The following is a 13,774-nucleotide window of genomic DNA, read 5'->3' on the forward strand; positions in this document are numbered from 1 at the left end:
ATAGTCCAGTCTATTCTTTGTCTGAAGAGTTGGCTTCAGGAATGGTTTCAGTTCTGGGCTAACAGAGAGTCTGGAGGCCATGTCTTCTGGGGTCTGTCCAGTCTCAGTCAGACCATTAAGTCTGGTCTTTTTACTAAAATTTGAGTTCTTCACCCCACTTTTCTCCTGCTCTGTGAGGGACTCTCTGTTGTGTTCCCTGCCAGGGCGCTCATTGGTGATAGGCAGGCACCATCTAGTTCTTCTGGTCTCAGGCTGATGGAGTCTCTGGTTTATGTGGCTCTTTCTGTCCCTTGGGCTCATATTTTCCTTGTGTCTTTGGTGTTCTTCATTCTCCTTTGCTCCAGGTGGGTTGGGACAAATTGATGCATCTTAGATGGCTGCTTGCTAGCTTTTAAGACCCTAGATGCCACTCACCAAAGTGGGATGCATAATGCCTTCTTGATAAACTTTGTTATGCCAATTGAACCCAGATGTCTCTGGAAACCACAGTCCCCAGTCCCCCACCCCTGCTACTCTGTCCCTCGATATATTCGGTTGTATTCAGGGAACTTCTTAGCTTTTGGTTTAGTCCAGTTGTGCTAACTTCCCCTGTATTGTGTGTTGTCCTTCCCTTCACCTAAGATAATTCTTACCTACTATCTATCTAGTTAGTGAATGTCCCTCTCTCTCCTTCCCCACAGTTGTAACCAACAAAGAATGTTTTTTTCTGTTTCTTGAGTTCTTATAATAGTGGTCTCTTACAACATTTGTCCTCTTGTGACTGACTGATTTCACTCAGCATAATGCCTTCCAGATTCATCCATGTTGTGGGATGTTCTGAGGATTCATCATCGTTCTTTATATCATTGCTTAGTATTCCATTGTGTGACTATACCGTCATTTGTTTATCCATTCGTCCATTGATGGGCATCTAGGTTGTTCCCACTTTTTCCTATTGTGAACAGCGCTGCAATGAACGTGGGTGTGCATGCATCTATTCATGTGACGGTTCTTATTGCTCTAGGGCATATTCCAAGGAGTGGGATTGCTGGATTGTATGGTAGTTCTATTTCCAACTTTTTAAGAGAGTGCCAAATCAATTTTCAAAATTGCTGTAACATTTTGCATTCATTCCCACCAACAGTGTATGTGTTCCAGTCTCTTCACAACCTCTCCAACACTTATTATTTTGTGTTTTCTGGATTAATGCTAGCCTTGTTGGGGTTTTTTTTTTTTTTTTTTTTGTTGGGGTAAGATGGTATTTCATTGTAGTTTTGATTTGCATTTCGCTAATGGCTAATGATTGTAAACATTTCCTCATATATCTGTTAGCTGCCTGAATGTTTTCTTTGGTGAAGTGCCAGCTCTTATCCTTTGCCCATTTTTTAATTGGGTTATCTTTTTGTTGTTAAGGTTTTGCAGTATCTTGTAGATATTAGAGATTAGACACTGATCGGATTTGTCATAGCCAAATTTTTTTTTTCCCAGTCTGTAGACTGTCTTTCTACTCTTTTGCTGAAGTCTTTTGATGAGCATAAGTGTTTGATTTTTAGGCACTCCCAGTTGTCTACTTTCTCTTCTGGTGTTTGTGCATTGTTAGTTATGTTTTGTATTCTGTTTATGCCATGTATTAGGGTTCCTAGCATTGTCCCTATTTTTTCTTTCATGATCTTTATCATTTTAGATTTTATATTTAGGTCTTTGATCCATTTTGAGTTAGTTTTTCTGCATGGTGTGAGGTACAGGTCTTGTTTCATTTTTTTGCAGATGGATATCCAGTTATGCCAGCACAATTTGTTAAAGAGACTATCTTTTCCCCATTTAATGGACTTTGGGCCTTTGTCAAATATCAGCTGCTCATTAGGTGGATGAATTTACATCTGGATTCTCAATTCTGCTCCCTCAGTCTATGTATCTGTTGTTGTACCAGTACCAGGCTGTTTTGACTACCACAGTGGTATAATAGGTTCTAAAATCAAGTAGTGTGAGGCCTCCCACTTTGTTCTGCTTCTTCAGTAATGCTTTACTTCTCTAGGGCCTCTTCCCTTTCCATATGAAGTTGATGATTTGTTTCTCCATCTCAGTAAAAAATGCCATTGTAATTTGGATTGGGATTGCATTGTATCTGTAGATCACTTTGGGTAGAAAAGACATTTTCATAATGTTGAGTCTTCCTATCCATGAGCAAGGTATGTTTTTCCACTTATGGAGGTCTCTTTTTTTTTCTTGCATATGTGTCTTGTATTTTTCTTCATACAGATATTTTACTGTCTTTGGTTAGATTTATTCCTAAGTACTTTATCTTCTTGGGGGCTATTGTTAATGGTATTGATTTGGTGATTTCCTCTTTGAAGTTCTCTTTGTTGGTGTAGAGGATTCCAAGTGATTTTTGTATGTTTACCTTGTATCCTGATACTTTGCTGAAATCTTCTATTAGTTCCAGTAGTTTTCTTGTGGATTCTTTAGGGTTTTCTGTGTATAAGATCATATCATCTGCAAACAGAGATACTTTTACTTCTTCCTTACCAATTTGGATACCTTTATTTCTTTTTCTAGCCTAATTGCTCTAGCTAGGACCTCCAGCACCATGTCAAATAAGAGTGGTGATAAAGAACATCCTTGTCTGGTTCCCAGTCTCAAGAGGAATGCTTTCAGACTCTCCATTTAGAATGATGTTAGGTGTTGGCTTTGTATAAATGCCCTTTATTATGCTGAGGAATTTCCCTTCTATTCCTATTTTGCTGAGAGTTTTTACCATGAGTGGGTGTTGAACTTTGTCAAATGCCTTTTCTTCGTCAATTCATAAGATCATGTGGTTCTTTTCTTTTGTTTTATTTATGTGATGGATTACATTCATTGTTTTTCTACTGTTGAACTATCCCTGCATACCTGGTATGAATCCCACTTGGTCATGGTGAATTTTTTTTAATATGTTGTTGAATTCTATTGGTTAGAATTTTGTTGAGGATTTTTATGTCTAAGCTCATGAGGGATATTGGTCTATAATTTTTTTTTTTTTTGGTGGTGTCTTTACCTGGTTTTGGTACCAGGGTTATGTTGGCTTCATAGAATGAGTTTGGGAGTATTCCATCTTTTTTTATGCTCTGAAATACCTTTAGTAGTAGTGGTGTTAACTCTTCTCTGAAAGATTGGTAGCATTCTCCAGTGAAAACATCAGGGCCTGGGCTTTTTTGTGTTGGGAGTTTCTTAATTACATTTTCAATCTCTTCTTTTGCTATAGGTTTATTTAGTTGTTCTACCTCTGTTTGTGTTAGTTTAGGTAGGTAGCGTGTTTTTAGAAATTTGTCCATTTCCTGTAGGTTTCCTAAAAAAAAAAAAAAAAAAGATTTTTTTTTTTTTAGAGTACAGTTTTTCATAGTATTTTGATTCTTTTAATTTCAGTTGGGTCTGTTGTGGTATCGCCCATCTCATTTCCTATTCAGGGTATTTGCTCTCTCTACTGTTTTTCTTTTGTCAGTTTGGCCAATGGTTTGTCGATTTTCAAAGAACTAGCTTTTGGTCTCGTTAACTCTTTCAATTGTTTTTCTATTCTCTATTTCTTTTAATTCTGCTGTAATTTTTCTTACTTGGTTTCTTCTGGTGCCCGAGGACTTCTTTTGCTGCTCTGTTTCTATTTGTTTGAGTTGTAGGGTTGTTTTGATTCTGGCCCTTTCATCTTTTTGAATGTGTGCATTTATTGCTATAAATTGACCTCTGAGCACTGCTTTATCTGTGTTCCGAAGGTTCTGGTAGGATGTGTTTTCATTCTCATTTGATTCTGTGGATTTCTTTATTCCGTCCTTAATTTCTTCTATAACCCAGTAGTTTTTGAGCAAGGTGTTGTTCAGTTTCCATGTGTTTGATTTTTTTTTTTCCCTTGCTTTTCCTGTTATTAATTTCTACTTTTATGGCTTTATGGTCAGAAAAAATGCTTTATAATATTTTGATGCTTTGGATTCTGTTAAGGCTTTTTTTATGGCCTAATATGTGGTTTATTCTGGAGAATGTTTCATGTGCATTGGAAAAGAAAGTATACTTGGCTGCTGTTGGCTGGAATGTTCCGTATATGTCTATGAGGTCAAGTTGGTTGACTGTGGCATTTAGATCTTCCGTGTCTTTATTGAGGTTCTTTCTGGATGTTCTTTCCTTCACTGAGAGTAGTGTGTTAAAGCCCCCTACTGTAATTGTGGAGCTGTCTATCTCAGTATTCAAAGCTGTCAGAGTTTGTTTCATGTATCTTGCAGCCCTGTCACTGGGTGCATAAATATTTAATATGGTTATAGCCTCCTGGTATACTGTCCCTTTAATCATTATATAGTATCTTTCCTTATCCTTTGTGGTGGATTTAACTTTAAAGTCTATTTTGTCAAAAATCAATATTGCCACTCCTGTTCTTTTTTGATTGTTGTCTGCTTGATTTTTTTCCACCCTTTGAGTTTTTGTTTGTGTCTTTAAGTCTAAGGTGTGTCTCTTGTAGGCAGCGCATAGACGGATCATGTTTTTTAATCCATTCTGCCACTCTCTGTCTCTTTATTGGTGCATTTAGTCTGTTTATATTCATTGTAATTATTGATAGGTATATGAATTTAGTGCTGTCATTCCGATGTCTTTTTTGTGTTTGTGTTGTTGACGGTTTCTTTTTTCCACTTAATTTTCTGTGCTGAGTCGTTTTCTTTTACGTATTATCTTTTCATTTTTTTCCTTGTTGCTGATTTTGTATTCACTAGTCTTTATGCTTTTCTTGTACTTTATTTTGATGTGTAGGATTGTTAGATTTCTTTGCGGTTACCTTAACATTTACCCCTATTTTTCTAAGTTTAAACCAATCTTTTATTTCTTTATATCACCTTGACTTTCTCTCCATATGAAAGATCTATGACTACATTTTTAGTCCCTCTTTTTTTGTTTTAATGTTGTCATCTTTTACACATTGACATTTCTGCTTCCCTATATTCAAGGTTTTTTTTTTTTTTATATTCAATGTTTTACCTTTGGTTTATTTTTGTGACTTCCCTATCTGGGTTGATATCTGGTTGCTCTGTTCTGTGTTCTAGTGTCGGATTCTTATCTGATGTTATTGCCTTTCTAACCGGAGGACTCCCTTTAGAATTTCTTGTAATTTTGGCTTGGTTTTTGCAAATTCCCTAAACTTCTGCTAATCTGGAAATGCCCTAATTTCACCATCATATTTGAAAGACAGCTTTGCTGGATATAAAATTCTTGGCTGGCAATTTTTTTTCCTTCAAGGCTTTATATGTCGTCCCACTGCCTTGTTGCCTGTATGGTTTCTGCTGAGTAGTCTGAGTTTAGTCTAATTGACTCTCCTTTGTAGATGTCTTTTCGTTTATCTGTTGTTGTTGTTGTTAGGTGCCATCAAGTCAGTTCCAACTTATAACAACCCTGTGTACAACAGGACAAAACACTGCCTGGTCCTGTGCCATGCCCACAATTATTATGCTTGAGCCCACTGTTGCAGCCACTGTGTCAATCCATCTCATTGAGGGTCTTCCTCTTTTTTGTTGACCCTGTACTTTACCAAGCATGATGTCCTTCTCCAGGGACTGATTTCTACCGACAACATGTCTAAAGTATGTAAGACCTAGTCTTGCCATCATTGCTTCTAAAGAGCATTCTGGTTGTACTTCTTCCAAGACAGGTTTGTTCCTTCTTTTGGCAGTCCACGGTATATTCAATACCCTTCACCAACACCACAATTCAAAGGAATCAATTCTTCTTCTGTCTTCCTTATTTATTGTCCAGCTTTCACATCCATATGATGCAATTGAAAAATACCATGGCTTGGGTCAGGTTTATCCCTAACCACTCTTAAAATTCTCTCTTTATCTTTGGTTTTTGCAAGTTTGATTATAATATGTCTTGGTGACTTTCTTTTGGGATCTACCTTGTATGGGGTTTGATGAGCATCTTGTATAGCTATCTTCTCAGCCTTCATGATATCAGGGAAGTTTTCTGCCAACAAATCTTCCACAATTCTCTCTGTATTTTCCATTATCCCCCCAGCCCCACCCCCATTCTGGTACTCCAATCACTCATAGGTTATTCCTCTTGATAGAGTCCCACATAATTCTTAGGGTTTCTTCATTTTTCTTTTTAATTCTTTTATCTGATTTTTCCTCAAATAAGTTGGTGTCAAGTGCTTTATCTTCAGTCTCACTAATTCTGACTTCCAGTGCCTCAATTCTGGTCCTTTGACTTTCTATTGAGTTGTGTAATTCTGAAATTTTATTGTTAATCTTTTGGATTTCTGTTTGCTGTCTCTCTATGGATTCTTGCAGCCTGTTAAATTTGTCATCATGCTATTCTATAATCTTCTTAAGTTCCTCTATTGCTTTGTCTGTGTGTTCCTTGGGTTTTTCTGCATTTTGCCTGATTTCCTTCCTGATCCCTTGATGAGTTCTGTATATTAATCTTTTGTATTCTACCTGTGGTAATTCCAAGAATTTATCTTCCTTTGGAAGGTTTCTTGATTCTTTGTTTTGGGAGCTTGCTGAAACCATCACGGTCTGCCTCTTTGTGTGATTTGATATTGACTGCTGTCTCCGAGCTATCAATAAGTCATTTTTATTTTATGTTTGCTCACTGTGTCCTACCTTCTTGTTTTGATGTTGCCAAATAGGCCGCTCATGTGAGCTAGTTTGATTATTTATGCCTTTGAAGCCCTAACATCCTGTCACCAGGTGGTTAGATTTGATGCTAGGTATGTGAGCCCAGGAGTCCATTTATTTTTCTTGTATGGATTCAGCTCAGGTGTCCAGATAGTTGGTCACCAAGTGTGTGGTACAGGCTCTTACCTACAGTCCTAGACAAGCAGGGGCGATTGAAGTAGGCTCAGGTATCTGGCTGAAGTAGGGGGGTCACATGCTGAGCAAGGCTGGGGGCTGACAGCTGCCCCTGAATGTCTGGGAGGAAAGTGTGTCCCTGTTCCCTAGAGTGTGTAGGTGGGTGGGTCTTGCAGCCAGGCTATGGCCACCAAATCCTGTTGGCTGTAAAGACTGGGAGGCACCACTTAATCTTGGACCCTTGCTGCAGGTGGCTAGTTGTCATGGGTGGAGCCACCAGTCCTCAGGCCCCTGATATGGGTAGGTGAGGACCCTGCTTAATGGGCAGAGCGGTGTCAAATGTCACAAACCTGCTACTCCACCATATAGCTGATACAGTGAAGTTAGTATATACCCTATTGTACTGTGCTAATGAGGGCCTATGCTGTTGAAATGGGCCCCTACAGGTCTATGCAGTGGTGAAAGGCATTCAAAGTCGTTGGACCCCTTATGCCTGTGCCTAGACAAAGGGGCTGTACCTGCCCTGAGTTCTCAGCTTGGGGAGCTGGCAGATTATTTTTTACAGTTTGCTAATTTGTTCCCTCTCCCAGGCCTGGAGAATGGCTCAGGGCACATGATGGGCCCTACTTCTGGCCCAGGGAAAGTGGCAACTGGTAACTGCTGAAGCTGGTCTGGCATAGTGCAAAGTGAGGAGGGAGCAGGGAGTGTTTTTTGATCTGTGCAGTAGGTTAAATGCATGTACTTATGTTTTGCTGAGTGAAGTCTGCTTCTCACTGGTTCTGGAGGGTTGAGCTGACTCTTAGCTGCTCCGTCTCTCCCAGCATGGAAAACTCATCCCTAATGCCACTCCTTGCCTCATTGCGCTCGCAGGGTGCCAGTTCCTGCCAAGTCAGGTCTGGTAACTCCTCACTGCTTCCAAACTGTCTCTCCCTCCTCCTGCCACTCAGTCTGATTCCTCAACTTTGCCTTTGATGTTCAGGGCTTCTAGATTGTCATATATAATTGATTCACTTGTTCTTTTGGGTCTTTGTTGTAAGAAGGACCACCAGAAGCATCTAACTACTTGGCCATTTTGGCCCTGCCTCCACCCTTTGATTTCTTAACTGCTGCTTCCATGGATGTTGATCGTCGACCCAAGTAAAAAGAAATCCTTGACGATGTCAATTTATCTCCTTTTATCATGATGTTGCTTATTGGTCCATCTGTGAGGATTTTTATTTTCTTTAATGAGGTGTAATCCACACTGAAGACTGTGGTCTTTGATCTTTATCAGTAAGTGCTTCAAGTCCTCTTCACTTTCAGCAAGCGAAGTTGTGTCATCTGCATAACGCAGTTTGTTAATGAGTCTTCCTCCAATCCTAATGCCCAATTCTTCTTCATATAGTATAGCTTCTTGGATTATTTGCTTAGCATACAGATTGATTAAGTATGGTGAAATGATTCCTTAGTGTGTGTGTGTGGCTATTATCCTATCACTGACAGTGTCGTATTTCAGGATAAATCTTGAAATGTTGTTTTTGATGATGAATGCAAGGCCATTCCTCTTCAATTTATCCTTCTCAGCATAGCAGACCATGAGATTGCTGGATTCAAAATGGCCAATACCAGTCTATTTCAGCTCACTAATGCCTAGGATACCAATTTTTACGTGTTCCATTTCATTTTTGACGACTTCCAACTTTCCTAGACTCATACTTCGTACATTCCATGTTGTGATTATTAATGGATATTTGGAGCTGATTCTTGTTATTTTGAGTTGTGCCACAGCAACAAATGAAGGTCCTAAAAGGATTTCTCCATCCCCATCATTACGGTCGACTCTACTTTGAGGAGGAAGCTCTTCTCCAGTTGTATTTTGTGTGCCTTCCAACTGGAGGGGCTCATCTTCCAGCACTGTATCAGACAATGTTGTGCTGCTATTCATAGGTTTTCACTGGCCAATTTTTTTTTTAGAAGTAGATCGCCAGGTCCTTCTTCCTAGTCTGTCTTACACTGGAAGCTCCACTGAAACCTAACCACCATGGGTGATCCTGCTGGTATTTGAAATACTGGTGGCATAGCTTCCAGCATCACAGCAACATGCAAGCCAGCACAGTACGAAAACCGACAGATGATTGGTGGTTATTATGTGTATGTATATATTGCCCACCTGTCATAGTTTGAGCAAATATATGTGCCTGTGTATATGTATGTGTGGTATGTGTGTGTATACGTAAGTGTACAAATGCTGTGCATATATGTATGCATGCATGTGTGTGGTATGTATATGTATACATGTATGTGTGTGGTTGTATATGTATGTGTGCATGTGTATGTGTGTGTGTATATGGATGCATGTGTGTGTGGCATTTGTGTGTATGTGTGGTTTCTGTGTATATATTCTTAGCTCTAGCCACTGAAGAGGCCTTAAAACAATGACCGGCCCAGTAGCAGTGCATACCTCTGGTGCCTGATTGTGATCTTGAAATACCATTGACCATTCAAATAAATTGGAGAGAGTGGAGAAGAATGCGAGGCAGGAAATGAGCAGGTCGAGCCTGGAATACCGCAACACACCAGACAGCAAGGAGGGCTGCTAGGTCATGTCAAAGGATTCAGGGACCACCTTGAAGAGGCTCCCACTGGCCAAAAACAGGACACTTAGAGCTTCAATAAAGACAAGATTTGCAATGAATTGAAACTCATCAAACATATTTAAACTCATATAGTCCTGTCCTAAGGAAACAATCAGTCACCTTCTCAGGTTGACAAGGAACCTTGAAAACTGGGTAAATAAAATTAAAGGATCGAGCATTCACCCTGACTTTCTACTGGGCACCCAAATCACAGCTAAGAGGAAGCATCTACCCCTGAAGGAGGAGACCACCAGCCCCATCTTGTCTTTAAGAGCAGGTGGAAGTTGGAGACAGCATGGAAGAAGGAAACACCTCCAAACACCAGTGACACATGGCAGCTGTGCCTTCCCCAGCCGTGGGCCCAAGGGGACTGTATGCTCTAAGAAGTTGGGGACATTTTGCTGCATCAGCCAAAGCTCTTGGCTTTAATAAGGCCCCAGGAGGCTGAGTCTATGAAGGAGGCAGCTGTGGGGCTGTGGAGAGACATCTCTCAAATGCTTTCTTTGTGGAACAATTTTCTCAAGTTACAATAAAGCTGCCTTGTGTTCCTTTGTAAAGGCCTGTGTCATACAGAGTTGTTTGGGCAAAACTCCTTATACGGCTTTGGTTGGCTCATCATTTTCAGTGCTGGTTTGGCGGGGAGGTGGGGGTAGAAAGCTTTGATCCACCCACTCGGTGTGTGTGCTAGTTTGTTCTTTCTCTCTCATCTGACCCACCAGAGTTCACTGGGATAAATGCTCAGTAGGGCACCCTCTGTGGGAGCTTGTCTGGGGACCGTGCAGGAACAGCCGGGAAGCAGGGGTTCCCAGGAAGGGCTGGATGAAGACTATTCAATGGAAGGACGATGGTGCTGTTTCCACTCCCTCACCGCCCACACAACTCAAAATAAAAACAAGACTGTCCTCCAATGGGAATGGCCAGAAAAGCTCTGATCTCCCAGCTGGCTATTTCAACATGTTCCTGAAATAGCAAATTCCTTTTCCAGATATTTTTCCCGTTAGTGGGTCATGGAGTCCTGGTGACTGCTTTCAGACGATGTATGATTCTCGCTGTAAGTCATGCCAAAAAGAAAGGTGTGAAGGTCACTGTGTTTCACACAAGCAGGTAGGGGTGCGCTGCTCTAGAAACACGCAGTGTTTTGTCTATTTCATTAGGAGAAGCAGGGAACAATGGCAAAGCCAAACAGGGCGGAAAGGAAAGAGAGAGGATTCTGAGGCTGGCAGGTGGGAGGCGTCAAGGCCGCTGCGTGTGGGGCTGGGGGCGGGGAGTGCCGAGACGCCTGTCTTTGCCCATGGAGAGACGTGGCAGTGGATAACAAGGAGGGCTACCTCCAAATCCCCAAATCCCAGTCATTCCCAACACTTCTTATGGGAAATAATGTCAGTCTTTCGGGCACAGGAGCATTAAGCTTCCTCAGGGGAAAGGCTGGAGACGTCCTCTTTAATGGAGACACTGATACAAATCTCTGTGGGAACAGTGACTAGGGATTTTATAAACAAAAGTAGCAAGGACGATAGCACGACTGAACAAAAGAATGGGCCAGAAAAAAAGGGTGCCTTCTCTTAAGGGTTATTCTGTGAAGTACAACCAGCCTTGAAAGAAAAAAAAGCCAGATGGGATGCCCAGGAAGCAAGTATAATGGGGATGACCAGCACAGAATTAGAGAGCCTAAGGCTCATGTACAACGAAGGTGTCCCCCACAAGTTCAGGGGAAAAGGGGGTTGCAGACCCGTGCACAGCATGCTGCCTTTTGTGCCTCCCATCTGGGAAGGGGTTCGGGGGGCCAGGGGAGGGAGAAAAGGGACTTTTTTGCACTGTGCCTCTTCTTTTATGCCTTTTGGATTTTGTTCCCAGAGTGCTTACTGCCTCTTCAGAAAGTAAATAAATATGTCCTGTAATGATAACTAGAGGGTCCGAATTGCCTGGCCTCCAACACCAGCCCCAGGGGTCCTGCCTGGTGGGCTCTGACCCGAGGCAGATGCGGGGTGTCTAGATGAGCAAGGGTCCACTCACACCCACGGGATGCTGGAGGAGGACGTGCTTAGATAGAACGGCATGGGAAGTATTGATAAATATTGGTGCTGCTGCTATAACTAGGTGGGCATGAAGTATTGATAAATATCGGTGCTGCTGCTATAACTAGGTGGACAAAAAATCTGGAGACGAAAAAAGCTCTCTGCTCAGCTCTGTCCGTGAGGTGGCACTTGACTCACGATGGTTTTCGCTCAGTGAAGCAGCGGGGTCCTGACCATCACCCTCTTCGCAGGTCATCTCTTCTTTCCCCTCATCCGCAAAATGGGGAGGGAGCAAAGACCTGTCTGGGGCTCCTGCGTGTGAGGTCAGGAGACTATGCCGGGTGCCCCACACACCCAGGGGCCCCCAAAGGGGGCGGGAAGACCTCTGGTCAGCTTCCCGAGCCAGAGTCGCCCTCCGACACACCACGAACCTTCTGGTGAAGAATAAGTCGCCCTCACAGGGCAAGAGCTGGCCGGTTGGGCGGGCCTAGGGGAGGGCCCGAGAGCCCCTTCCTTTGCAGCTGAGGCTGCCAGGAAGGCGCCGACCCCAAATCTTAGTGCCCTGCACGGTCAAAATCCTCCCTGTGCAGGCAGGAGACCGAACTCCGAGAGGTGGGGGCTGCCTGGCCAGACCTCGAACCCGGCTCCTGGTCCTGGTCCAGGCCCCCACGGCTGCAGTGCACACTCATCTCTGGTTTGGGGGGTGATGGCCATTCTGCCCATGGACACGGAGCTGCCACTGCCTGGGCACAGAGCCCCCACTGCCTAAGCACCTGCTCCTGCCCCAGCTGTCCACCCCAAGCCACCTGGAGAACTGTTCCTGGCCCTACACCCCCTGGGAGACCCCAGGCCCAGGAAGGCACTGCCCCGGGCAGGGATGCGGCGGGGGGGGCCCACCTTGCTCTTCTCCTGCTGCAGCTCAATCTGGATGTCGGTGAGCTTGGCCCGCAGCTCCTCATTGGCGGCTTGCAAAGCTGCGAACGCCTCTGCCTTGTCCCCCCGTGTCCGGCTGCTGGGCCCCTTCTTGGACATCGTGAGGCTGGGTGGCTGAAGGCGAGGCCTCGAGGGTGCACTCGGTCGGTGGGTGTCCGCACCGAGCTATGGGTAGGTGGCCTGGGCCGGCTCTGCTACATCTTCTTACTCACCTGGAGGGAAAGCACACCTGTTGAGTGGATGGAGAACAGTGGAGCTGGGTGCCCAACACTGAGGGGTGTGTGCCAGGTGGGGCTCAGGGTCCCTGACACTTGGGGCGTGTGCCAGGCGGGGGCTCAGAGTGTCCAACGCTGGGGGGCATGTGCCAAGTGGGGGCTCAAGGGTGCCCAACACTGGGGAGTGGATTGAGAGCAGCTGGGCACAGGCGCCTGACACTGGGTGGGGTGTGCCAGGCAGGGTTGCAACAGACTTCTCACTGCCTGTCCAGCCCTGTGTTCCCTGACCCAATAGCGCAGGCTGGGGACCAGCCCCAGACCACAGTGGCTGCCCGCCTGTCAACATAGGATGCCTTGCACAGAGCGTGTCTCTGTGCCAGGACAGGTGAGCGCTCGGTAAATGTTCACTCTCCACCATTTCATAAATGGGGGTGCGGCTACCTGACAGCAAGGGCCAGTGTGAAAACAAGCTTCCCAGATTACTGCATGGCGGTCGTGGCCCCTGGGGTCCCCACAGACCCTCAGACCGGCTGGTGAAGAGTGGTGTTGGCCAGGCCCACAGAGGCCAATTTGTGCTCTGCAGTACCCAGTGCCACGCTGAGGAGGCCTCATGACCCCTGAGCCACCTCCCCTTCACCATGGACCCTGCACTCCCACCCTTGTATGGAGATGGGGGGACAAGTGTGGATCTCCCCAAGGCACTGGGAACACCCAGGGCTGTGCTTGACCACGCCGAGCTGGGATTCCCACAAGTTCTTCCTTCCCACAGGGCCCCTGCAGGTTCTCAAGAAGCGTTTGAGGAGATTGTGGCAGGAGGAGAAAGAAGGGGACCTCTATCTGTCACCCCGTGTCCTTTTTATACCAAATACTGCAGGGAGCAGCTGGCGCTCTCTAAGTTTTGGATAGTTAGAGCTTTGGAGGAAGAGGTGCCACATCTGCAGTCCACCAGGCGGTCTTCAGGGGACCATGGTGACAAAGACAGCTGGAGCAGTGTGTGCTCCGAGGAGGGTGGCTGTCCCACCCCATTTCACATGCTTCCCTAGTTCTGTGGCTTTGCCCAGCACACCTCCACACTGTGAGTAACCAGCCACTGATGATCGCAAGGAGTCCCTGGGCCATACAAAGGGTTAAGTGCCAGGCTACTTGCCGAAAGGTTGGCAGTTCAAAGCCACCCAGAGGTGCCTTGGAAGACAGGCCTGGTGATCTGCTTCTGAAAG

At 44.5% G+C, this 13,774-nt stretch overlaps 1 protein-coding gene across 21 annotated transcripts in view; it reads right to left on the bottom strand.

Annotated features, from left to right (window-relative positions):
* Positions 1-12,441, bottom strand: part of JAKMIP3 (Janus kinase and microtubule interacting protein 3) — a 51,046-nt gene extending 38,605 nt beyond the window's left edge. For 20 of the 21 annotated variants that reach the window (XM_064269150.1, XM_064269155.1, XM_064269152.1 and 17 more), the window contains exon 1: positions 12,307-12,441. In XM_064269150.1, the coding sequence (XP_064125220.1) occupies positions 12,307-12,441 (135 nt within the window). Of the gene's footprint in view, positions 1-2,505; positions 2,518-12,306 lie in introns of all 21 variants that reach the window. The other variant, XM_064269145.1, reaches the window with a different exon arrangement.
* Positions 12,442-13,774: the final 1,333 nt, after the last annotated feature.

This window comes from Loxodonta africana, chromosome 16 (genome assembly GCF_030014295.1).
Source record: "Loxodonta africana isolate mLoxAfr1 chromosome 16, mLoxAfr1.hap2, whole genome shotgun sequence".
Taxonomy (NCBI): domain Eukaryota; kingdom Metazoa; phylum Chordata; class Mammalia; order Proboscidea; family Elephantidae; genus Loxodonta; species Loxodonta africana.